This window comes from Ptiloglossa arizonensis, chromosome 8, assembly GCF_051014685.1.
Source record: "Ptiloglossa arizonensis isolate GNS036 chromosome 8, iyPtiAriz1_principal, whole genome shotgun sequence".
Taxonomy (NCBI): Eukaryota; Metazoa; Arthropoda; class Insecta; order Hymenoptera; family Colletidae; genus Ptiloglossa; species Ptiloglossa arizonensis.
This window is the reverse complement of record NC_135055.1, coordinates 10,901,298-10,929,224: the sequence shown is the minus strand read 5'-3', so window position 1 is coordinate 10,929,224 and position 27,927 is coordinate 10,901,298. Positions and strand designations below refer to the sequence as shown.

The following is a 27,927-nucleotide window of genomic DNA, read 5'->3' as shown; positions in this document are numbered from 1 at the left end:
GGAAATAGTTTTTTACGCCGAATTATTTTACCAGCCAATTATCCTCAAATGTTTTCTTGGACATTCGAGGTTATTTATTCCTATTGTTGAGGCATTTTCTATTCCTATTGTTGTCGTGAAATCAGATTATAGCTACATTTTAACATATTTTATGAAATTTAACGTATAGTTCAGTTTTTGTTCTATCAAAGGGATTTTTAGTAGTTATTGATTCTATTTTGTTATTAGTATGAATAAAATTGTAGTCGTAAGGAAGTTTCATACGTTGTTAATAGGGCCACTATGCCTGTCTCTATGTCTGGTTCATGATACGCCACTCTCTACCGAAGATCAAAAGGCAAGCTGGAAGTGTACGTGATACACAGAAATGCGGAAATTCCGTAACAATAAAGCAATTTCTAGGACTTTGACACCATGTTTAGCTAATCGATTGATTCATGCACCAGGCATACATATCACAAACCTGACAGTCGGGAAGTTCTTGATATGAACCATTATATGAAGATATAACTAAAATTAAATTTACTGTATTTATTATTATTATTATTATTATTATTACTATCATAATAAATAAAAATTATTATCATAATAAATTTCTTACCCATTGAAATTAACTATTATTGTATATAAATTATTAACCAACCGCCCAAAAATGTACACAATGATGTTTGGTTATATACCTTGAAAAATCGATGCTTGTACACTATTTATTATTATGTATATTAAAAATTCCTATTTTTCGTGTAGACTTACTATTTCGGAGATGACAGTGATTCTGGAATTCAAATGACTGAATTCAAAATCAGAACCGCATTTGAAACTGGGACAGGCGGCGATTTTTATCTATGACTCAGCGAGCAAACATTTTTTATATTTTTCGTTGCCTTTATGAGAGTGTCGTCGATAAATTTACGAGGTTCTCTCGATGAAAATGAGTATAAAGATGACCTCTTTTGGATTACTTTTAATTACACGTCATGCGAATAATTTCTGAAAAACTTTCAACCACGTACGATCAAAAATGATCCATATGAGATCGAGTTTCTGTTCATTTTCATTGGTACAATCTCACTGATCCATTGATAATACTCTAATAAAGATACAATCATAAATATAAAAAATTCAGTTTTCATTAGTGGATAAAATGAAATCCCACGTGCGTGCTTATCGCTCTTAGTTGGAGTCGTCGGCAGTAGGAGCCGGCGGATCGATTACGCTAAAGAAACATAAACACGAAGGGTGAAAGGAGTGACTCTGTTACTTGAATTCAGTGTAAAAAAAATTCTCACTTAAACGCGGGAGTTATTGAATTGATTTTACAATTAGAAACACTAGAAGGGCTATTACAACTTGATTGTATAATTTCGATACATTTATTGTTACAGTATCGTTAATTAATTCGATGCGTGTACAGTTTTATTGTCAAAATTAATACACTAAATGGAAGCTTCCGCTGCAATATACAGATATAGAATATTCGATTAACATTTTGTACATAGACAAAGACAAATTTTCTTTTATTTGTGCGATGGTTTCTGAACACTTTATTACGTCGGTAACATAATTAAACTTACCATTCTATTATATTAAGAAAACGTCTAGCTTTTGCAAGGATCAAAGTGCAAACGATCATTGAGTCCATAAAAGATAATTTCTTGGTAATGGAACAGTAGACGTTAATGGGTTCAACGGATAAAATTTTGATCAACATTTAGCTCAGAACACCTGGATCTAAAGGTGTAGTCTTTCAAAGAGTTATGTGGAAATATTGGAGTGTTCGGAAAGTGATTTCGTTTTTTGTTTGCGAAAATGAAACACAATTTTTTTAGTGTGTATAAACATTTTGTTAAATTATATATTCTCTATTATATTTTGAAAAATGAAATGACTTTTCGAACAACCTGTAATTTACTAAAAATTTCTACAAAGATATCCATGGATACTAATTTATAAAAATTAAAATAATTACAAATTGTCCAATAGATCGATGAGAAACTATTCGATAAAATTTATATATTCGTGTATTCGTACGAACTGAAGGAAAAAATAATGAACTCTTCCTCTAGACCATTAAAAATCCATTATTCTACATGAGAATAATTATGATGAATTTCCACTTCCTACGAATTTCATTTCTCCAATTTACAATAATGATTCATAATCTCGAAAAGTGTCACGTGTATAAAAATTCAAACTTTTAATATGATTAGTCGATACTATTGAAGTACTATAGTTTAGAACGAAGCAGCTCTTCATTCAATTATGAGTTACGTTTTCCATGGTCCATAGATGTTATGGGTTATTCTTGTGAAACCTATTCTAAGTCTAGCTAATGATATTTCTTCTTTTGTACCGAAAATTTCTTCTTGTATTTAGAGAAGGAAATTATCTATGCCTTTATCTGTATTTCTCATTTTCATGGATTTCTAAATTTGATTGCATTCTTCGTTGATGTACTTTTGTACGGAAATTTTATTCGCTGGATTAACTTTAGTCATCACGATTGTTGCATCTTGCTATCGTCTGACGTGGAATTTGTTTTTGTTATAGTCTCAGCACGGCAGCAAGGACAACCGAGAATCGCCGCGAAGCAAGGATGTTGATCTCGAAAACGTGTCGTCCTCAGGGCAAACCACGAAGATGACTCTAGAGAGTATCACAGAATCGCCATCGGAATGTAACTCGAGAAATACTTCCTTGAAGAAACACGAGAACACTCCCGTCCGTGATGCAAACTCCATCCTCGAGAAAGTTGCCGAATTTCATAAGGTAAAGTAAGCTCTTCGACCATCCTCGTGACGTTACGAAAGGACAATGCCTTGTAGGATATTTTAGATCTCTGAGAGTAGAACGATTTCTATACATCCATGGAAAATGGGTCTCCCCAAGAGAAATCGTATGACATCAGTTCTAACCTGACCACCAGGTGGAAACGTCTTTAAACATAGACTTAAAGTTTGTAATTTCGATGTTTACCGAAGAAATCTCCCGAAGAGAATATTGTGAAGTAAAGCTGAACAAGTTAAATAAGATCCCTGGGGTCTCAAACCCTGGTCCGACCGCTTCTCCTGACAAACGTCTGCGTGGGCTTGCAAAGAACATTCACCAAGTGTCCCCCCCTCGGTTTTGATCAAACTTTTCAGGTTTATAGAGCGACCAAAAATAAGGGACACGTATTTTTTTTTTAACCGACGACTGAAGTTTAAGGGGTGAAACTTTATTTCAGTTTCAGTCTTCTTTCTGATGTTACCTTCAAAACTATAGAAAACGAAGGAGTTTTTTAACAAATTTTGTACGGTTTCTAACGAAAGAAAACATATTATACACATCAGTTTTAAAAAATGTCTAGAGATGGTAAAAAATCACTCGTAAACTCTGTCGTTAGCGTTACATATCTAAGATTACCGTCTAAAGATGATTTCTATAATTATTAAATATAGATGTTAAAATTGATTTCTTCGTTTCTTTTTTTTGGATTAATTTCAAATATCGATGTTATTTTATGTTGAAAACCGTAAAGAATTTGCTGAAAGAACTTCTTTATATCTGCAATAGTTTGCGAGATGACATAAGGGGTTGAAATTTTTTAGAGTAGATTCATCTTTTAATCTTGAGTTACAGTGGCCAAAAAGATACTTATTCTTTATTTTGTACCGCTCTAAAAATCTTCAATGTTTCGTCAAAACCCGAGGAAGGATACTTCTTAGATGTGACTATATTTGTCATTTTATCATAATCTTATTCTTTTCAAACAGTGTCAGATAACAACAAATAACTACACCTGGTACCAAATCTATTGATTCGGTCGCCCTCCAAACGAATGACGTCAAATTTTACCTTCTCTCTTGCAGTGTTCCGGAAGAGTAGATTTTTTTGTTGGAGTGTGGTCCAACCTTCGTCAGTTTTCTCACTGTCATACTCGTAGGTAGGAGAAACTGACCCTTATTTGTTTCTATTTTTATTTAACGACCACATTCGTCATAATAAGAAGAAACAATACAAATTCAAGTGCATGAATACTTGAGGACGATGAAAGGGCGAAGTTTAGCGAAATACTGCTTTGCGATCTAACCCTAGATTTAAATTTAACATATAAATGCGAAATGAACCAAAAACTGTTGCTGAGTACAAGAAGAAATAAATTAAGCGTTACGAAAAATAAGAAAGGATAACATAACGAGTTGCATGTTTAAAAGAAGTATAATATTTTAAGGAACGTGTAATTAAAATTGAAAGAAATACATCTTGCATTCAAGATCACTTTTGAATTCTGCAAATACATGCTCTTTCGAATTAGGTCGTATTTGAACTCATCTTCATCGGGGAAAACTCGCTAATTCATTGGTAATACTCTTGTTAACGTCTAATAAAAAAAATCCAAATTTAAACTTTCAATGTTAAGTGACGTTTAATCATTAAAGGGATTATTAGTATACTTTGAATAGTTTTACCTCTTGACTTTATATATTTCTTTAAGTGGCTGATTGTTCAGTAAAGCCAGACCGGCCTACTTCCATGTTTGAGAAAGAGATAGTGTATTTGTGGCTTCCCCCCTTCTCTCTTTAAAACAAACAATCTGGGCGGAGCGAGGAGATGAAAGCTCAATCTACCTTTCAATCGGCTCAACCGGTCAATATATTTGGCATCACGTACAGACTGTGGGCCTATACGATAGCCTCGTTGCTTGTCCTCATCCCTACTACTCACTCTTCCACGCTCAAACCACAACCTCAGGGATCTTATTAAACTTGTTGAGCTATACTTGAAATACACTCGAGTGGGAAAGCGATAGCCTTGAGAATACAAGCCTCTGAATGTGTTTTCCAGTACTGATTACAGAGCCACGCAGCCTCCAATCTCTACCTCCCATGGTGCAGGCAAACCATTAATGTATAATTTATGAAATATTTATAATGAGGTATTTAAGATACAGTTGTTTTATCTTTTCAAATCTATTTGCTGACTATAAGGATCTGGGTTAGGTTCACTTTTATTTATCAATTTTGTGGATAATATCGTAGAAGGTTTGTCTTTCTCGAAAATGAACCTTTTTCGTCAAAAATGGACGTAACGTTGAACATATATGTAATATTAGTGTATAGTTTTCGATGTTCAATAAAGTTCTTCATAAAATATTGGACAAAATCCAAACAGAAACTTTTATTTCAGTAACCCAGAAATACGTAATGAATTACAAATATCCAGAGATTGAAACAGTTCTGCAAATAACTATTTCAAACTGTTATACATCGTTTTTAATTAAAACAGTTATGAGAACCGAAAAAATATCATAACTATTATAAATATATTGACTCTCGCCCATATCGCTTCCGGTTACAGTTCTTCAGAACCGATATTATATCGGTTCCATATCGATTCTATAATTGCTACTTTTCACTTTTACATCGATTATGGTTCAACTCTACGTAATACTAGTGCAGCCTTTTACTGATTTTATTAGAGTCCTTAGTTCTTAATTCATAAGTGTGAATCAAATTTCAAGGAAGTTCCCATTTAATTATCCGACTACGAATTATACAATTTCATTCCTCTTATCTGCAATCTTTCTGTGAATGTATAAAGATTATTAGAATGTTTAATCTAAATTAAGCTACAAAATTAAATACATTGTCCTTTTATAACCGACGAGGAAACAGTGCTAATAATATTACTTAATTTATGTCACATTCTTCAAAAGCATACCAGTAATCAATGTTCATTTAATTAGTTTATTTTAATTTCAGTAGGATAGCGAACCTTTTACAATTTTTATAGCTGCACATTTCTCGTAGAAACTTCTGTTTGTCGTCGACATCGCTCGCGAGAATGCTAATGTAATGAAATCTTCTACTTTGCTCATCGGTCCTGGACTTTTAAATTCAGTATTTTACAAATATTGAAATATCACCACTGCGTACTTTTATTGGAATTATTTATTTAATTTGGTTCATCCATGTAGATTGCCAGTACAAATATCGGATTGAGAATTAGCATATATCTGTTAATTACTCCTCGACATATTCGTAACAAAATATTTTAGAATTATGAATTTGTACAGCTAGGAAAGCTTAAAAAATTAATAAATATTGAGTTATTTCAAAAGGGCAATATTGTTTTCTATCGTACGAAAAAGGATGCAATATTATTTATCTCGGTAAATTAAAATTTAAGTGAAATCTTTCATATAGAAATATATAAAATATAACTGAAAAATATAAAAACATAATTACTCTATCTCTGTCTCTACTTCATCCGAATCAAATTAAAAATTACCTAAATGATCAAATGTGGGTAAATTGTTTTCATATTTATATCATCTTCATTTTTATAACGAACGTCGATTGTTTCTATTAGTTCTACATTAAGTGTAGGGACTGAAACAACACATAATAAAAGTAAAAATAAATCTTAGAATAGCTTAAGTTTTTTTAATTGCTGTTTCTGTATCCTTATTTTCAAGCTAACAGTTAAGACTAAGGAATCTGACATTTCCATTACTCGATTAAATAGATCTCCAAGTTTTTTTTACGACTATTTTTACGAGCATGAAGTTTTTTATCGCACTTATAAAATTTGTTTTTTGATTTAGTTGCACCCTCTGCTAAATAGCCTGGGAGTAAAACATATATCTTCCTAAAATATGTTTACAGTGTATTAAAATTTTACGAAGACAAAGGCACGTGATATCATGGGTACCTTTATTTAAATAATTCGGCCGTTTTGGAACAAAATTATTTGAGCGTTATTGTATGTGTATTTACATGCATTTGGTAATGTAAATAAATTTCTTCTATCATTTTCTTCAAATATGTAATTTTGCAACACGTGTAATAATATGATTGCTAATCTAGCATTGACAGCAACAAGCACGTTCGTAGACTCAAGAGATGGATAAAGAACGCAATTTATTTAAATTAGATTCATTAGACTCTACTTTTACAAATTGAATGTCTTCCTCATTCGCTCAAATGAATCCAAACACTTGAAAAAAAAAAAGAAAAAGAAACAACGATAATAAAGTAAATGTGTACTTCTGAACATTCGTTAAAAATTTCATTTGACGGTTTCACACGAAAATCACGTTTTTATATTTACTTATTTTAGCGACGCGAAAAGTGTGGAAATCGAAAAAAATTTGTATTTTCCCATTTTAAAACCTCCTAATCATATTTCGCTCGTTAAAAAATATGTCTTGAATGTTCATATATATACATATACGTATGCTTCTTGACACGATTATGTCTAAACGACTAAATGGGTTTTAATAAAACTTTATATTCTTTTTTCGTTGTATATTTAAACAATTATTACATTATTCATTGCATAATTAAACAACATTTTTCACCGTGAAGTATAGTAACGACTCTGTTAATTAATCAATAATAAACATTTGTTGTTGCCCTCTTGAAACTAAAATACTTTGCAAATTAAGCAATTTGCATGTTCTATCACAACGCCACGTTCACTTCCAAAACAGTTTAGACTAAGTTGCAGTTTAGAAATTGAGCAAACTAATTGTAGTTCAGACATTAAACTAATCAGCTACACCGTAGCTCATTGCATTTTTAGTCTTAAAAGAGGAATTACTTACGCGTTCGGGATCAATTTTTTCTTTTTTCAAATACATTGGTAAGCTCCAATATTTAACATGGAGATCATATAGTGTGTTATACAGCAATTTCAATGAAACTTCGTAGATAGATAAAGAACCAAAAAATATTTCACCCACGTTCAACCATTTGCCCCAACATTCAACAGCTTATGAGATATCGAGCAATAAAGATGGTGTCCCACCCGTTGGTCCGACAAGTACCTATGACAATGTTATTATTTGAAGTAAAGTTATTGCACAGCGGCTACGGTTGAAGCTTCGAAACCGTGCTTGCAATATGAAGTTTCGATTCTCGCGTTAGAATTGTTTTTCTGTACACATTGAATTGGTACAGAAAGTGACCAATATTTTAAAAGTATTTTATAAGGTACAATAAGTTGTGTTTAATAGCGATTAGAAATCGTATATTTATTCTTATAATATATGCTTCTAAGTAGAGACTAAAACAGTCATGAAACTTTTTTAATAGCTTCTATTTAAACAGTTTAAATGGAACATTTTTAATAAAAGTGTTCGTAGTATAAACATTGATGAGAGTGAATTAATAGAACTTCTTAAAAATAAAAATTTTTGTACAAATAGAATTAATGAAAACAAAAAATTGATATGTAATAGGAAAAGATACTTTATTCACAGATATTAAAAAAATTCCGATGTCGCCACCAGTTTCTTTTACTCTTACATAGTTCAGTTATTTTTGTGACAAACCGTGTGCAACATTTTATCCGTTATTTTTTGAATATAAATTAGAATTTGAATTATAGAATGAAATATTTCATAGTGAACAAATAAAGATATAACTATCTAGTCGAATAAATCGTTGTACGTTGGTTTTGTTCATCCTTTATTCGACTAAAATTTGTCCCATCTCTGCTTGTAAAACACGAATCCCAGATGTTCGTATCGTCTGTGAAAGTTTTTCTTTTACAGATCGTACAAAACACTGTAAAATATATGTACCGTATTGTCGGGATATTTCTAAGCATTCATGAAATTATTGTATTTTCCTTCAGCATCGACATGCTCGAGGCAGGGACGCGACAACTGGTTCACTCCATCGCACGCTGAGCATTCATACAACCACAATCGAGCAAACTTACATGGCCGAAGAATGCGACGAGAACGACTATCATCTTGATCTCGATTCCTATAAACCAGTGCAGCCAATCGCGATCGACCATGGAGTTGCACTATTTCCTGTTGCTGCCCCTCACTCCGGAATGGATCTGCATCTTCTGCAGGTAAACATTCAATTTATGCCATACTGTAACATATTCCTTCCTGACGAGTAGATTCACCTCACTTAATACGTGTTTGTCGCCGTATCAAATTATTATCGCCACCCTTTTATTGGTTTTGTGATCTATTTATCGTACTTTCTGAGACTCATTCTTCTTCAGTCCCCGTTTATACCAAATTTAAATAAAAAATATATCTACAATTTCCGATGAGAAACACATTTTCCATCCCGTAATGAACATCTTAAGGCAGTGTTTTCAAAACAGGGGACACAACCTTTAGAGATGAGAGAGGCATCTTATAATTTAAGAAAAGTGCAAAATACAGATAATTTTTTTCTATCGATACAATATTTTCCTGAAGTCATACTCGCTATTGAAACAGACATTTTCCCTCGTTATGTTTTGTGTGGGGAAAAGCAACGAAAATATATTCGAGAAAATATATCTCTCGTTAGACTACATCACGTCAGATCCAATTATTTCTTCGCGCGAAAAAAAGAATCCTCAATTTTCAGCCCAAAATATCAAACTGCTCCCTCAAACATTATTTTTCTAATTAAAATCTAGTTCGTTAACTCTCGTCTAGCAGTGCCTGGGTTTTTTTAGACCCAGACGTGTATCAAATGCTACGAAATATGATATCTCGACACAAAGTAGAAGAAAAAGAGCTTTAGTGGTGGAAAAAATCGAATACTGGAAATATAGAATTTCCTTCCGAAAAATGTATTGTAGAAAAGTTATTCCGGATTAGATCTGACCTAAGCACCAATGTCTATGCACTCGACAGAACCGTCCGGTCTCGAATGGTTGAAGGAAGTGACTGCGGTTAAACTGCGAGGGTATTCGTGCGAACTAAAGTTCGACAGAGGTGATATTTCGTACCACCAAACTCCAAACAAATTAAAGTAATTTTATACTCATTATCAATCGTAGTAGCACTAACAACTTTCACTGATTTATCTCCATTATACGTACCGACGAATAATTTGATTTATGGAAGAACACTAAGTCGATATTTAGTGGCTTCGAAGAGCTACGGAGGCAATTACAAAAATTGTACGAATATTTTCGTCGAAGACACAATTATACAAAGTGTATTCCAACATATGAAACTCAGGGATAGATTGAAGATACAAAAGAAATGAAGAATTTCTTTATTCTAATTTACATCTAAATTTGCTGTTAAATAATATAGTACTTCAGATATTGTAATTATGCGTCATGTGAAACTGTCTCAAATATCAAACCTTTAGATAGAAACTAATTTAATACGACATAAGCTGCACGGGATGACTTGCTCTACCACAATATTTACATATACACTCCTAACAGGAAAAAGTGTCGACGGTTGGAGTAATTCTACGTGCGATACCTACTTTAAATAAAGAGTGTTTATATCTTGAAAAAAATGATTCGGATCTATGTTTATACAATCTTTTTCCACACTCAAAAATAATAGAATATAATGCCAAAGTTTGATTATCTATTTCTGGGACACCCTATATATAATTAAATATCTAAAAGAATTTATAAAAGTAAAATATTGTATAATTTATTTATACTTACGGACTCCCTGCATTTAAAGCCTGTTTTTATACGGATCCTTTGTTACAATCAACGTAACTTCGTTTACATTTATTAATATTTATTCCTTCGTTTATATTGACATTCTGTCATTACAATACAATACATTACACATTAACCTTAACAGCATATGCGAGTTTCTATCGGAAACCTGCTAAAGTCGTAAAAACATAAAAAATGCATTAAATTTAAAACTTCACGCGCAAAACTTGAAACATATTTTAAATTACATCGCTTGGATTTTCATACAATGTCATTGACAGCTGACATACACATATATCGATAAAGTGACCTAGTTTTCATTTGTTGATGGTTTAACAAAAGCATGACGCTCTTAAATTTTACAATAAATGTTATATTGTACTTTCTTGAATGTTTCAACTATTTTACTACATTGCATCGCTCTTTCATCAGTACGTCTACGAAAAGACTCTCTTTAAATCATATTTTTCTAATATTTCACCCCACCTGTATGTGTTTTCAGACAACAAAACATCATCGTAAGAAAAATTATCAGCAGTTTATTTCTGTTCCGCTTAACCAATGTTTCAATTCTCGAAATTCTGTCGATTCTTAAAAATATTGAACACGGAATTTGTGACAATAAAAAGTATCACGTAGTCTGATTTCCAGCTATTTATTCGTATCACGTCGAGTCATGTTTGTAGGCAAACAGTTACGGTGCGAACCTTGAAAAGGGGTGCGCATAAAGACACGACCTTACCCTCGGATGATTTCGAAATATTAATATCCCAGCGTCCAGCTATTTTCCTAGTTGCTGGACACACCGTAGTACTAAGATAAAAGACATCGTCGGTGTAGTTTTTCTGCGTTTCAAAAGGATTTCAAAGAGGCCAGCCTCACCGTGCTACCTCGAGTATATCTCATAGAAATTCGCGTGGATGGTAGAAAGAGAGAAGCAATGATCTAGGAGTAAGAGGGGAAAGCAGCCAGAAATGAAAAGGACTAAAAGTGGAAGAGGTGGAAGGAGGAGATTAGGAAAGTAAAACCGGGTCATCCTTTTGAAGAAAACGTCTTCTTTGTTAATTGGTCACGTTAATAGATCAAAAGCGATGGATTGATCAACATTCCTAAAGAACCTTTGAATAATAATGTAGTAGCTCAGTTGTGATCGAATTTATCCAGGACGATTGATCTCGATTTATTTGACTTGAAGAAAATAAAATATTCCTTTATAGGAATACTGTCGTGCTTTTTTTTATAACAGTTGATCGCAATCGAAATGCAATCGAACGGAAAATAATAGCTTTGCATTTCGTGATATTCGATCGCTTTTTAAAATTGAAAATTTACTTAAACTAAATTCTAAACTAACAGGTTTGTTTAATACGTTTTTACGAATAATGTCTATTACGTACTTCGTATTATCTATCGCAAAATTAGGCATGTAAATCCGATTGCTAACGCCTCGAAAGAGAGCGGACGACTTGAAATAAAATGAACAGAAAAGAAACAATTTTCCATAATGATTGAAAATTGTGTAACAGTATCGACAAAGGTAATCGGAAATAACTATTTACGTTCACCAATTACCCGACTATTAAATTTTGTATCATTACTTATTCATACTTGAATAAATCATACGACCTTTTGAATCTGATCGAAATAATCAATTAATACGCGAACATTGATTTCGTATTAATATTCAGTTTGAATTATACATCTAAAATTACGTTATATCTTTGTAATGAAAAATTACTACGTACAATTTTCTAAAAATAAGAAAATACCTTCCGATGAGTTGAAAGAAATTAATTTACTTTTATTAACTAAAACCTGAATCGATAATTCATTAAATTCCAGCAAACTCCCTAATCGACTGTAATTGTAGTCTTTAACGATTTAGAAAACGTGCTGTAGTTGTTGAATTTTACATTAATGATAATTGTTTCTTTGTTTCACAAAATCTAACAGAATTCTGCACAAAAACTAAAACTGTATTTATATATCTGATATTTCACTTAACATTAGCATCTGATATTATATTAATACCCATGCTCTGATATATTCTATCTTGGGTATTGCATCATTGACTCTTTAATAATTGATAGCTATTTTTATTTTGCAACAAAAGTAACGGTTGCGGCGTTGTTTGCGCAGATAAGACAGTGAAAGAGTGGCGATACGCGCATAAAACAAGCGCATGGTTTTAAGTACGGCAAATACTGCGGACAACCATCGTTAAAGGGATGCTGCCCGTGTCTTCTTAGTGCATCGTAAAATAACATACTCGCGTTTCGGCAAAGATAAATAATTTCACTTAAACACACGCAGGCTGCGTGTGCTTCTGTAAATGTCCACACAAGCTGCACTCAGAATCGACCGCATAAAAGCTGTTCCAACAATAAGTGCATTAGAAGTTCCATCAGCGTTTATAAACACACCAGCGATATACGTTGCTTTTGCTATGTACTAGACCGGAGTACGATTTGGTGCGCCGCATCTGAACTAGATACCACGAAAACGAACTTAATGGACCATAAATTGCCACCACTTGAATCGCGTAGAGAAATTTTTTCGACTTTTTGTGCTCTCGTTTCATTTTGGGCATCGAAATGAAATTTTGAATCAACGTAGGATTTTTATGTAGCGTATCGAATCACGTGCTTTCATCGAACGGTTAGAATGTGTATGCACAATGTGTGATTTGGAAACCTATGCACAACAGTTATGCACGTATGCGCGGCTGAACGGTTGAATACACGTGAAATTGAAAAACGAAATTCCACTAAAAATAATATTCAAGTATTATTGCAGTACAAATGAAAAGTACTTGCTATAATGCTTTGTATAAATTTTACATTTCGAAAGTACCATAAAGGCTTAATGTTTTAATATTGTCGAGAAAATTTAAATGACTTACGTAGCTTTTTAGAGAAATTACATATTGTATACATATATCATTTTACCCAGTAAAAACAAAAGATTAATCTTTTTACTACACGATGAGTATCACATGTCATTGAACAAGTTTTAACGTAAAAAAGTACTATGGTCTTCCGATGCAAAAATCATGATTCGTAACTCAAAATCTGTTACAAATTTTTAAGATCGATTTGACCTACCTATTCCTTGTGTAATAAATACGCTGTGTCTACATTTAATAGGTTGTTCGATAAGTTTTGTCGTCCGATAAGAAATGAAGAAATTTTATTTTTCTAAAGATGGTACTACTGTTTCATGAACACGCATAAAGTTGCATGTAGGTCTGTCCACTCATTGGTATATTCACAATTGTTCAAAATTGAAGTGTCATAGTATTTTTCTATAATAGAAAAACCGACAAAACTTATTGAACAACCTAGTAAACGATAGTTACCAATAACAATGTTTCTCGTCAGATGCTGCATCACGGGACAACCTTGGTGCATTGGGACTCCGAAGGAGGTACTACGAGGACGGCCTTGGTATTCGCGCGAGTGGATCGTGCTTGTGGTACTTTCGTTTGGGAAAAACCACCCTGGAGTCCGTTGAAAACAGCTCAGATCGGCAGCACAACCTCCACAGAATTCTCACTAACTGCCAATCCAGAGGATACTGTGCCATTCGGTTTATCAACGAAGTATACGACGCAGCAGTCGGAATGCTCTTCCGTAACGCTGGAAGAGGGATTTTTGGACCTAAGCGCGGTGAAGGAAGTCATGATTGGCTGCTGTGATCGAGACAGAGAAGCCGATCTCAGAAGCATTTGCAAGAGATACGGTCTACCGGGCTCCGACTCGTGCATTGGCCTCATGTACGGCTCAAGTCTGCCGGACAATCGACTGATCTTTATCCTTTGCCCTCCTGCCCTTAGCAAGTGAGTAATATGATCAACGATTCTAACCATCACACCGAGTAGTGTCTTTCAAACTGCGGGTCGCGACTCATCGATAGATCATATCATCGACATAACGGATCACGACGATCAAAGATCAATTTTCTAAATTGATCCGTTCATGAATCTAGTTACATTCATTTTCTAATAAATTGAGAGGCAATAGTAGTTTCCGATGATCGAATTATTGACAAATAATTATTTATCGTTTAAAGTCCTTTATCGATAGACTTAAATTTGGTGTTTGAGGAACGAAATGAATTATTGCAGCTCGGTTTTCTATTTACACTGAAGAATAACTTTATGGATTTAAGTTTGTCGTCAAAATTAACTTATAAACGAACAAGCATCGCATTACGTAAAGTCTTTACTATTTTCATTTCTTGTATCTTTTATTACGAATTCTTTCTCGGCGCTGTGTTATTAAATATTGATGAAATACTATTCTGTGCTATACGCACTTTATCATAAACATGCGCAAGTTTGATTTAGAGCTTTGAAAAAATTAATTTTTCTATTCTTGCAGTTTCTTGAAGTTTTAGATATTGAAAATATGTATTCATAAGCAAATTATCAAAATTAGAACAACTTGTGAAATCGTAAAACTCCGAATTCTCTGTACGTTCAATGACTGCACATTGAAATTTTGAAGTCAGTTTTTCATCAAACGCTTTTTGTGTCTCAAGATGCAGTTAACCAATTAACTCGAAACTTTGCATACGTATAAAGTACCTAGATACATGCTGTTCTATCGCGTCGTCTGGGATTATATTTATGCACCATTGAGAAGAAAAGCGTTTAGTGATACGTGAAATAGCGAGGGGAAAGGAAGGAGAGACTTGGTGACACGTGTTGCTCAGAGAAAGTGCCACAAAAGAAAGAAGACGCCAAGTTGTTGAAAGTCAATCGTTTTCTTGTTGTATACAGTCGATTAGCATTGCACAGTTCTTAATTAATTGCACACGAGCTGCGTTCGAAAAATATTTAGACTTTGTGCTGTACCAAGAGAAAGAGTTAATCTTGGTCAGTAACCATAATGTACTGCCCTTTAAAGTACTGTTCTTTGAAAGTCACCACCTTCTTTTAGCGATACGCCCATTTCCGGAAACAATTCTTAAAGTCAACTTTCGAAATAACCTTATTTCTCTTATTATCTTATTCTATTCCGTTTTATGCCCTCTACGTCCTCAAATTTTGTTTCCTTTGAGAGGATTCTTCAATTTAGAAAACAGCCAGAAATTGCAAAGAGACAGTTTAAGTCAGAATGTCAGAAACCTGAAACTTTGTAAGTTAGTTTCAGCATTTAGTTATAAGTTACCGTGGCTAATCAAAATAAGTATCTCTTGTTTGATCGCTCTGCAAAACTTACAAAGTTTCGTAAAAATTGGGGACAGAATTTCCTTCGGAATTATAACGATTGGAGAAAATAGAAATGAATTTCACTGTAGCGATTTCTTAACATAAATTACCAAAGGTGTCACATTGTGAACGATGATTTGAACATAATCGATGAATCCTTGCAACGAATTTTATCCTGCAAATTATTATACAATTTCGTGTGCGATTGGTTGAAACTGTTTTCAGACTACATTGGTTAAGAATATTAAGGAACAATTGTTTGAAAGGTGTTTCTCGAGAATCGTATTGGTTCCACGAAGTATATCCTTTGAAGGTCGAGTCACGGATTCCTGAAATCGTAGGTGGTAATTTCCGAGAATTGGTTAAGACTGCGAAATTGGAGTTGAGGATTTATGACATTGCCTGTCGGAGTTCAGAACACGTGCGTCGCGTTTTCTATGACGGGGGTTTTTCTTTCTGTGGAATTTACCTGGACTTGTGACCCAACATCATAAATTGTATAAAGATGGCTCTACACGTTCAGAACCAACGGAATGAGGATAGAGGAATGACAAATATTTGTTGTTTGGCACACACCTAGAAGCGTAGATGAATGATTTACCTGAACTTGTGACCCAACATCGTAATGTTGATTGAATGCTCGGTACCCCCTGAACTTCGATTATATTTCCTTCGTGGTCAGCAAACTCACAGATATTCTATGAGTAGCGAATGGTACCATCGATCATCATGTTCGTGTATTTGAATAGCGTATTGTGTTATTTGAAAATAGTTTTCAAAATTTAATATTCGTCATTTCTCATTCCTCATTCGGTTAGTACTGAATGGAAGAAACTGAAGAGATGTTTAGGTAATTAAAAAATGGTCGTACTGGCAAGTCTGTAACTACTAGAACGCTCAAAAATGTAATTTTTCAAACAATTAATTTTTATAAACGATTAATAAAAATTGTGTGAAACCATCTTTATACAATTGATGATGTTGAGACTCGCGTTAATGAACATGTGGCTGAATTTGAGCTCAAGGAGAGAAAACAAGCCATTACACTAACTAAGTAGAAACAGTATACTCGTGTCACCACGTGTTAAGCTAGGTAGGCCTGTTTACGAAAGGAGCCCTGCATGCCGTTTAGTCTTTCACCTCTGGCGTCAATTGTAAGAGACAGAAATAGTTTAGAAAGAGAGAAACAAATGAAAAAGAGCGAGCATTAACAGTATTGGACGCGTGTCAGCAGTTAACGACTTTGTATCAAAGTGATGAAGGTGGAGTGAGAAAAGCTCTGTAAGCTCCGGAGTTTAGTTTGTACAGGTCTGTGCTACTGTGTTGGGGAGAAGTTAAAACTTATCACCCAACGACGTGTAACACGTATATTCACTTTGCAAAATAAACTGCCTCCAACCCACTGTTAAAGGTTTATTTTCTATGAATCTAATGAAATTGCTATTATTAAAAGTTAAAATGTAAATAATAAATATTTGACATTAAGTATCTACGTTTTAATTAAACGATGAATTCTACACAGATGGACAGTATTTAATACGTCAAATACTAAATTTTGTTCGAACGATGTATGATATGTATCTCACATTAACTAATTCATAATTTTTATTCTTCGTCTCGTTACGAAGAATTAAAATGTTTACAATCGCTTTTTTTTTTTAATAAAAATTAAGTTTTTAGAATTACGATACAAGGAATTAACATTCTGTTGCAAAATTGTATTTTGTTCGTAAAATTAATGTATATGGGAATACTAAAATACAAAAACTTTCAATACGTTGGAGAACGCATTCCAGAAAAATTTACCTCCAAACCATGTTATAGGAAGATATACAGTTGCACTAAATCAGCAAAACGTACAGGTTTTTTTTTTCTGGAGAATATACTGTTCCAGTAAACTTTGTTCCAGTACCGGTATTGCAGCTTACGCGCGAAAAATAGCCATTTTATAAAATCTGTGTAAATTGGCCACTACGATACTGTTAAAAAGAAACTACGATCGAGAGAAGTTATTTCTGTATCGCTACTGTTTCTCTTCTTTTTCACATACGTACATTTTCATACTTATATATAACTCAACCAATTCCCCGATACTTCTTAAATTGTAAAAATATTTTATAAGTACCAGTAACAGTAACATCGATACAAGAATACAAAATGATGACAATTCTATCTGTAGAATCAAAGTATTAAATTTAGATTTTCCTATTTTAACCGTAACATAATCCACTATTTCATTAACTTTTACTAAATATTATATTAATTCAAATTCAAAGTGTAAATTATAATATTCGAACACATGCCGCCATTCTATTAATGTAGAAAATATTTGAAAACTATTTTTCGATCAAAAAAAGCGGGAAATTTTGAAATATTAATCGTAGTCTGCGTTTGATTTCTTTAATAATAAATTTCAATAATATAAAACTTAACAAATGTCGTCAATAAGCGTAAAAATAATGATTACTATTATTGATTTCAGAATTTGGTACATGGGTCTCTGTTGGATATTGCGAGGCCTGAAACGACAACAACAATTAACGGATCGTAGGTCACGATGGTTAAAAGAGAAATACCTTCAACTTTATTTCGAGGAAGGTTGCCTGGAGCCAATGACGGCAGACGCTATAAGAGCTTTTGGTGGTCGTGATTGGTCCATGACTGAAAGTGTTGGGACACTTTCACCGATGAGTAGCACTCTTCGTAAACGAAAACGGAAGAAAACAAAGTCCATTGGAAATATTCACGCTTTAACAAAGGTTTGTATAATTTAATGTGAATATCAAGTTTTTAACGAAACATGTATTCACGTGCAGCAAACCTTCACGCGAGCTTATTTTCACATAACAGAACAAGTATTTACACTGCTGTCCGTAAGTCACAGGACACAGGCTTGAAAAATGCAAATTAATTATTACCATATTTTAGTGTATTTACTTATTAAGTTTTTATTTCACTGCAAAATTTATAATTCATACAGAGAGGAGTTGATTTAATTGGACTGTCGCCTACGTTGGATTAGTATTGTAATTTGAGATTTAGAAACAATATGTTTTGTTTGAGTAGCTACACAGATTGCTATTATTCACATCGAAGGTTAGCGATAGCGTTGTATTACTTAATAGTGAAATATTTAAATAACGGATCAAAGAGTCCACAGCCATTCTGTTGTAAGTAATAAATCATTACACTGCCTTCTTAGAAAGTCCATTTGTTCAGCTGCAAATTTTCATCATTGCAATATTCTAATTCAGAATTAAAATTAGATCACATATATATAGTTATTTGGTAAAATTGCCTAGTTTGAACCTCAACCTGTTACTTAAATTTGGGCAGATCTATTGCAAGTAACGGTAATATAAAAATAAAAATCGACTACAAATAAGAAAGATTGAAATACCAGACAACTAAAATATTACTTCTTTTCTTATCAGGGACCAGTCAGATCTCAAATAGTTCATACAAATTGCTACTGAAAAAATCTCAAGAATAGCTGAATACTAAACTTTGCGTTTTATATTTGCATTTATTCGTTATTTTTCTGACAAATATTTGATTGTTTTTACTATACCTAAGTTAACTCGGTTATTCACTGAGTATTCCAAGGTGGAATACCATTGGTCCAATATAGAAAATCAGTTGCTTTGATTGGACTAAATACACATATTCGATTTATAATTTTTCCCAATATTGTGTGATATTTTTTGAAAAATTGAATAACATTATTCAAAAAAAAATATATATACATAACGACCAATTTATTTCCTTCCTTATCATTCCTTACAAATATTTAATTTTCCACATACGATTAAAAATGTGTGAATTAGTTTAAATTCGGCAACTTTCCTCTATATAATTTAAATAAATATACAATACAATAAGTAAAATCGTACGCGTAAGTAAATGTTTAAAACTAACGTGTATAAAGTCGAACAAGGATTTGTGGAGAGAATTACAGGAAAATTGAAATAAAATTAATCTGAAAGTACTATAAAATGAATGAGCAAATACCATGATTAATTCGTGCGATTACGAGAATACATTGAGAAAGAGAAATTTTAATTACTCCCTAACTTTACTTTTTAATAAAATCCTTAACGTATACTACAATTTACATTCTCTCTATAATGTGAAGAATCACTAAGCGTTAGTTTCATTTCATAATGTCAATTCGTTCTCATTTTATATTTACCGAGTTCTTGGTGACCTACGAATAGAGTGTACTTGTACTTATAATTAATTAACGAATCTACTTTTAAATTGCACGTGTCTCCTGTTTATCTTCTTCCACACAAAAGATTATTCCGTACAAATGTTCATTTTACTTCATGGTATTTTCCCTTAATTGGGTATTCTGGTCTACAGGATCCAAATATCGATTTTTACGTTATTGTATTTTCTTAAAGTTCAGAGTCTTGAAAACATGCCCCTCAAGCGAAGACGAAATTCGTAAAATTGCCAAAGTTATGGAAGTTCGAAGGTTTAGTAATTATAAAGTTTAAACAGATATATGCTTAACTTTTTTCTGTTCCTTGTTATTTGCGAAAAGTGCTAAAAAGGCATTCGTTTTAGCGAAACAAGTGCTCGTAGATTAAATATAGCACAGTGGTTCCTAAACCGATTACAATTATCTTTCTTCTTTCCAAGAATAAAATATTGTTAATTATTAAGTAATTTAGCTTTCACTATTAATAAATGGAACTGTTAGGTACAGTAGCCTCCAGTTATGTCCAGCGAAATCAGTATCCCTCGATTTCATAAAACAAGGGTAGGTAAAGTTTCCATCCCACGAACCGACCATTTTCTACCTTCGGTTAAAATTGAGTTTCGTACGTGACGTATGATGAAATCACTGTGTGGAATTCATCCAAATCGAACGAAACAGAATAACAGCACATGAGTGTCACATTGCCAGTTGTAGTCGATATAATGAAATCAGATATTTAATAAATCCTAAACGATGTTAGCAACATATGTTGATCTATTAATAATGCGATGCAATAATCGTGACACTGGCTATATCGATTTGTCTTCGGTGTTCGATAGAAAAAAGCTCTCGTTCAGATCAATGGCCTTTCTTATATCCTAAGTTTTGGGGCCTACGTGACCTATGTTACGAGGTCTGGGTTGTCGTGGGGGATGCGCATGAGGCGAATGCCCTAAATCCTTCACAGGTGGTCGCCAAGACGCTAAACCAGGTGATGGACCTGCGTTATGTCCTTCGTCGGGTACTCAGCAACCCTCTCGGCTAGTCTCTCGTTGTCCAATACGACTCCACGTGCAGGGTAGCTTGCACATCCGCTCACTCCCACGCTTTATATACTATATCTTTCGCTCAAGCACGAACCCTCGCTTGTACTCCATAGAGTGTTCACGTGTTCGCACCGAAAGTGACAACCCGATGTACGTACGCGTCCAGAATAACTCATCCACTAATAAACATAATAATTTTTGTACTTTTCATTATGTCGTCATTAATAGACTGTGAATTTTAAACACTTGTATCGTATGCTATAACATGTATAGAAATCATGTGCAAAATACATTTCAGAAGTACATTTAGCATATGTTATTTATATTCGTATATATTATAAACGCATAACATCTACAGTCCGGTCATGACCCTACTAGTAATGGACCTGTGATCTAAACACTGTCTCATTTGTAACAGTTTTAATTACACGTTATTTGAATCGCTTTAAAAAAATTTCAAAAATTTTATGCGCTTATGCATATATAAAATATAAAAATTTCAGTTTTCATTAGTGGATGAATTTCGCTAATGAATTGATGAATTGATGAATATCGCTAGCGCATAGGACGTAAAGAAGGAACATAAACACTGTTAGTGATTTCATTTCATTTAGTCAGAGAAAACTTCTTTTATATAACCAAAGACTACTGTATTCTTTTGGGGCCCAGAGACACCGTGATAAAATTGCTGAGACATTGAGGGCATCGTGAAAAAATTGGCAAGCCACTAAGGACACCGTGAATGGAAGAAAGTTTGGGAACCAGTGGTATAGTAGATTCAGAATACCTGACCTACATCGGTCGTTATCCACCGTGTAACTGCATGAAAACTTTAAACGCCTTTTTCTCAAATCGTTGGCACAATTATTTTAAAAAGTACCGAATCGATATACTTGCGCTTTTTTACACATGTAAAGTAAACATCTCACTATGTGCTGAACCACAATGAAGTTGATACCTGCAATATTTTTTTCACGACTCACAAAAACTGCAAAATTGACGCTGAAAATGTAACTTCGCTCTTTCAAAGGCCGTCATTAAGTACATCATGATTTTATATTATTTATTTCAGTTTTAATTGAACTACGCTCGTATAAATTAAAAGAAGCTTGAATTGTCTGATTCAGATAACTAGGAAGAGCCCAATCAATGTCATCGTTTGGATAGAGATGTCGAAATACAGCGTACGTAGCGGTGTCCAGATCGTATAACGTAGAAGATAATTATTTCAGATTCTTTTTACGATTAGCTGAAACACGAATAGACATCTCTGTAAAACCTAAATTTGTTGTACGTTTAACAACCCGTTGTAATTCACAAAAATCACCTCGAAGACAATTACGCAGACCAGAATACCCTCTTAATGGTCCAAACTATATTATTTACACGAAATAATTTTTTAATTTCTATTATTAATTAATACGTTTCTACGCACAAAAATATTACTTATCGGCAAGCATAGACTTTAAAATTTATTAAAAGCATTTTTAGTGCGTTATGTAACGTACTTGATCGGTTATCCAATACAGAAATTGATTTTAAAAGATTATTAAATCCAATCAAACTGCTACAAAATTTACGAATACTTAGATTATTCCAGAATTCTGGAAAACTTTGTATATAATAGTACATCAGAATTTCTGATCAACACTAATGCCAAACTAAGTCATGTATCTTTCAGATTTATTTAAATAATACGGTACATATATCTAGAGGAGTAATTCATTTTTAAATCTTTTAGAGATTCCTAGAGATTAAAAACCTAAATCTCTAAAAAAACTATACGTTTCCACACTTACGTTTAGTACAGTTTCTTTATCTCTTCTTACGACTCCTATTAAGCAACGAAGTTTTTACCTATAGCTCTGAAATCATTTATATTTTGACGATATATTTGAATATTTCCGAAACAGGAAAACTAACTTCTATGTATACCCAATTATTTAAAAAAACATGTAAGATACATTAATTTTGCATTATTGTAAACTTGAAATTCTGATGTGACACAGCAAAGAAAAATTTACGTACTAACTAAAGACATTAAAACGTAAAATTGAAGACTAGTGCCCGAATATTTCTTTAATGGACTGTAGTTAACGAACGAAAGAACACTAATGGAAATAGAAGTGTAGACAAATTAATGCCTTATAAGAATTCACTGTGTACGATGTACATTTAATTACATTGTCCCGATTAAATCATTAAAGTCTGCACTAAACCAAGGTCGTGGTTGTTTAAAACAGGATTTGAGCCTAAAACAGTATGAATGTTCGTCCTCGGATGGAGGCTTATCAGCGGCCCCTCTTCGACAGATTACGGGTAGCAGAGAATCCTTGACGAAAATCATACCGGCGTCTCCACGGTCTAGCAGAGATCGAGTTCCCCCGCGCAGTCCCCCCAGTTCTGGTGAACGAATTATTAGTTCCAACTTGCAGAGGTAAGGATTTCAATCATAAGTTTCTACCTGAAATATATGACAAAAAGAAGCGAAACATAAAACACTTTGATCGAAACTTCAGAATTCTTCATAATCGTGTTGTTATCGATTAATTGCACCCTACTTGTTTCTTCAAATTGCAACAACAAGATGGAGCGAAGAAGAGAGATTTCTTCCATTTATTTCGATTTTTCAATTTATCAAATGATCACAATCGTGAATTAATAATTTCTTTATTTTGAAAAGTGGTATTATTGAAACTTTTATTATTATGACTCGCAATTCTCAAAAAAATATATATACCTATACATTATTTACCTTTCCATCAATTACTGAGTCTAGGTACAATTTATTCCCGATAAATGGAATTTAAAGTAGCTGTAAACAAACTATTTCCAAGGGACATGTTTTTATCTATTCCGACATGTGAAGTTGACTTTAACTAAAAAATTAACCGGTACAAATTTTCAAGATTTAAATCAGTTTAACACTTCTCAATGTTATATTTGTCGATGCAAATTCGTGGATTTTGATATTACAATTGTTACTTGTTACTGATATTTTAATAAATGATAACGTAATTACACGACTCGAAAACCAACGTAACTTTTATTAGATATAAAATAAACGTATAATTATCATCTGTCAAGTAAACTCATAATAAATGTATATTCAAAATTACATCCACTATAAACCACACCACCAAGACGAAGAATATATTCTACACTTTCTATTTGCTTTGTTTCATGTTTCGCTGGTTGGTTGCACTGCGATTTATTAGACTCAATTAATATCTTTTAATTTATCGTTATAATGGTGTAATAATTCCTTATGATATACAATACGATCTAATCTAAACATACTCGTTTGTTTACAATTATATTCACGCAGCCTATTGTGCGTCACCAAAGACAAGGATAAGAACGAATCCGGGGTATCAGGTGGAATGGAAGCACCGTGGCAAGTGAAAGCACGCACGACTTCTATAATATATGAAACTCAGTTAAACTTCGTTCAGTTCGTCGCATTATTCCGCTCGTTTAGCTTGAGAGCCCGAAAGGATTTACGCGATCTATTCGACCAACTGGCGATCACTTGCCGTAGCCAGAGTGATGGTTCTTTGAGGGACTTCAATGTACGACCACCTGTGATGAGGCAAACCAGTGATGCAACGCCCCAAAGAATTGGTTGGTGCTCGTATAATAGGTTGCTCGATAAGTTTTGTCGTTCGATAAGAAATGAAGCTATTAGGTTCGTCGTTTTATTTTTCTAAAGATGGTACCACCGTTTGATGAACATGTGTGAAGTTTCGTGTAGATCTGTCGACTCATTCGTACATTCACAGTTGTTCAAAGTTGAAGTGTCATATTATTTTTTTTTACAATGGAAAACACGACAAAACTTATCGAACAACCTAGTAATTCCATAATATTTCAAAGTTTCACAATTCTTGTAAAAACGCAAATATTATACTTCACCTAAAAACAAGGTGTATTGGAACGAATGGTAGCACCGGGCAATGAGTGATTCTACGTCTGAAAATACATTGAAAATGGAGAATAACATTTTTTCGAAACGAGGTTTCATTCTAGAGAAAATCAATATTGATAATGTGGCAATTCCTTGAATACGTGTTTGATTTTATACAACTTGAATAACGCGTCTGGGCACTACTCGTTATTTCTGGTTGGATCGATGCTTTCGAACACTAATAACAATATAGTATTATTCGTCTTCGGATAAAACAAATAATACCATGCCGCCATCAATGTTTGCAATATAGGGCGGACATATTGAAAATCAATGGCTGTTGGATAATTTCACTTATAAAAGAATATAGTTTCATTAAATCATACGAATGAAATGATCAATATTTTAATCTCTGGATTGGTAATTCTAAGCATTAAATATCACGAAGCTGTGTTGCACTTCTATCGACGGAGCATTATTATTTCATAGCGATTCGTACGACTTGTCGCGCGTAAATAGGTTAATTCCATCTATGTTAAACGTCTCGGGAGGTTCGAACCACTCCATCGTGCGGTTAGCGGCATAATGACTCTGCGCATCTATGTCACGCAGCACCAGGCGCCTTAGCGCGCGAAGCCAAGACGCAGGACAAGATGAAGAAAGGGTAGCGTCAAGCTGGTCATACTTCCCTGATTTAGCACAAACAATAACCGGTTATACACTCTGGGAAAAAGAGCTTCGTGCACTAGTATTCGCGTTCGTGTATGCTTATGAAAAGATCGTTTCTCCGCTGGTAATCATCGTGCGTTTATAGTAGTGCAGCCGGTTTTTTCTCGAGTGTACCCAAAACACTAATTATCTAGTACGAGTACCACGTAACAAAAATTTCAAAATAGTTGAATTGGAACTGATGCTGATGTTATCATAAAAGTCTCACCGTGGTTTAAATGGTATCAAGAATCGGTGCAAAAGGTTGAGGAGATAAATATTCCTGTCCTCTCAACCTAGACCCTAATTTAAAACATTACAGGTTTAGAAATTCTTCACACTCTGCATTTGGGTATACTTGATAAATATAGGTATGAAAAATTCAGTATCAACACTTTTTGGATGTTAAAACGTTGAGGGTCTATGTTTTTCTGGGGTAAAGAGACGTTACGGACAATAAAAGATTAGTACAACTCGGTAGCCAATAAAGTACTATGCTGTAGGAAAAATACCTTTAGCAACTTGTACTCAACAAGATCCCTTAACAAACCATTCGAAACTAAGTTAAGTAAATCGCTATACATAGTTATTTCATCAACTATACACGAAACTTGTAGCCCAACACCGTACTAATAGTTCATACCACAACATACGGATGCACTGATTGGATCCATCACAATTCTGATCCTCAAAGAGACTATATACAGGTCTGGATACAGCAAAGCTCCTTACAGCTTAACCACATTCAATGTTTGCAAACACTGGTATGAGTAGAGGTAATCAACAATGGTCAGACACATTAACCAGGAACTTACCTCTTGAAAACGAAACCTTGTAGGAAAAAATTTTATTTCACATTTTTTATTTATTTTAACACGTAAATCCGCCTTGTCTAGCTATACCATCCGTTCTGGCAAACCCTGTAAGTATTATATATTGAAACATTCTCTATTTCTGCTTGCACATTGAATTACTTAAATCGTCGAGTGCTACTTAAAATCTTAATGTACACATTCATAGTCAAATACTTGTGATAAGACGAAAGCTTCCATAAAAATTCAAATTTTCATTAAAGTATATTATACAGTGTATCCTGTTTAAAGTGTTACAAGGTGTTTCCTCCGAAACTATTCAAAATGTAAATATATATAAATATATACGTGTACGGTGTCTGACATAACACTTTTTTATATATATATATATTATACCTTCCAGTTCAATCTGGTTCAATTCTTTTACTTTGTTAGTTACGATTATTTAAAACAGAATAAAATTAAGTGTATTTTATTTTAGTTCAAATATTTTATCTTTTACTTTGTTATGAGTGCTACATATTTTATAAGACGGTAATCACATTATTAATTTTTATATTTTGTACGTTAATGTTGTTTAATTAAAGAATACATTTCCTGATAGCACAAATAATGGATTTTCCAAAAAATCATTATAAACTAAATTTATGAAGAGACTCGAAGAACACTGGTTGTTAATTAAATTAGCAAGATTGCCACATCAAACGTTCGGAGGCCAATAATATTGGAACGATACAGTTCGCATTCAATTACGATTTCCAATTAACTAATAATGTAGATTATGTCGATTAATTTGGTTACTTTGGTAAACTGCTTCACTAAGAACTAATATCACAAATAGAAACGAATAATTCGAATTATTTTGCTGCTTTAACTAACTGCAAAAACGAATTTAATATTGAAAATTATTTTTGAGGAAATGTTGATGCATTGTTTTTGTCATAGCATTCAATGTATTGAATTGTAACTAATTCAGTTACCATTTACTAATTGGGAAGTTCTAACTTTTATATTTGCAATAACTACACGTTAATGGTATTAACCTTATTTTTTAGTGTACTTCCTTTTGCTTCATGCGCAGAAACATCGTTCAATACATTGTACATCAAAGACTTTGCTCTAATCGTAAAGACACTGTGTAAGATTTTTGGATATTGTATCAACTCCTTAATTATGCAAAATAAAAAAATTGTTTAGATATATATTAGTTGATTTAAAGGAAGCTATTCAAGGATAGGGACATCTATGAATCATTTCTATCTTAAAAAATTAAATTTTATTATCATATACACTAGGGTTAAAGCTTATCAAAATGTCATATGCTTGATTGTAAAAAAAAAAACAGTAATTCATTACTGACAATGAGACATGAATCATGGCCAAGGAGACAGTGACAATTCTTGTTAATATTAGCAGAAGATTTTTACGAAGAAAAGAGAGAAAGATAACTGATGCAAGTATTGGATTTTAAAAAGAAATTATTTTCATATGAAATTGATTTTTGTTATACATACATCTACAATGTAGTCTTCTTGAATATTCTACATCTCTTGACTGTAATGTTAAAGACTCCTGTTCGAAAATCGCGGAGTTTCTGCTTTGTGATCTATTGC

At 33.2% G+C, this 27,927-nt stretch overlaps 1 protein-coding gene across 6 annotated transcripts in view; it reads left to right on the top strand.

Moving 5' to 3' along the window:
- The window catches only part of LOC143149887 (1-phosphatidylinositol 4,5-bisphosphate phosphodiesterase epsilon-1), a 577,853-nt gene that overhangs the window by 134,637 nt on the left and 415,289 nt on the right, over positions 1-27,927 (top strand). For 5 of the 6 annotated variants that reach the window (XR_012992898.1, XR_012992897.1, XM_076317680.1 and 2 more), the window contains exons 9-14: positions 2,551-2,769; positions 8,626-8,853; positions 13,800-14,257; positions 18,117-18,393; positions 23,131-23,324; positions 24,216-24,511. Coding sequence is in view for 4 of the 6 variants with exons in the window: in XM_076317680.1 (XP_076173795.1) it covers positions 2,551-2,769; positions 8,626-8,853; positions 13,800-14,257; positions 18,117-18,393; positions 23,131-23,324; positions 24,216-24,511 (1,672 nt within the window). In the remaining 2 variants the exon portion in view is untranslated. The remainder of the gene's footprint in view (positions 1-2,550; positions 2,770-8,625; positions 8,854-13,799; positions 14,258-18,116; positions 18,394-23,130; positions 23,325-24,215; positions 24,512-27,927) is intronic. The other variant, XM_076317682.1, reaches the window with a different exon arrangement.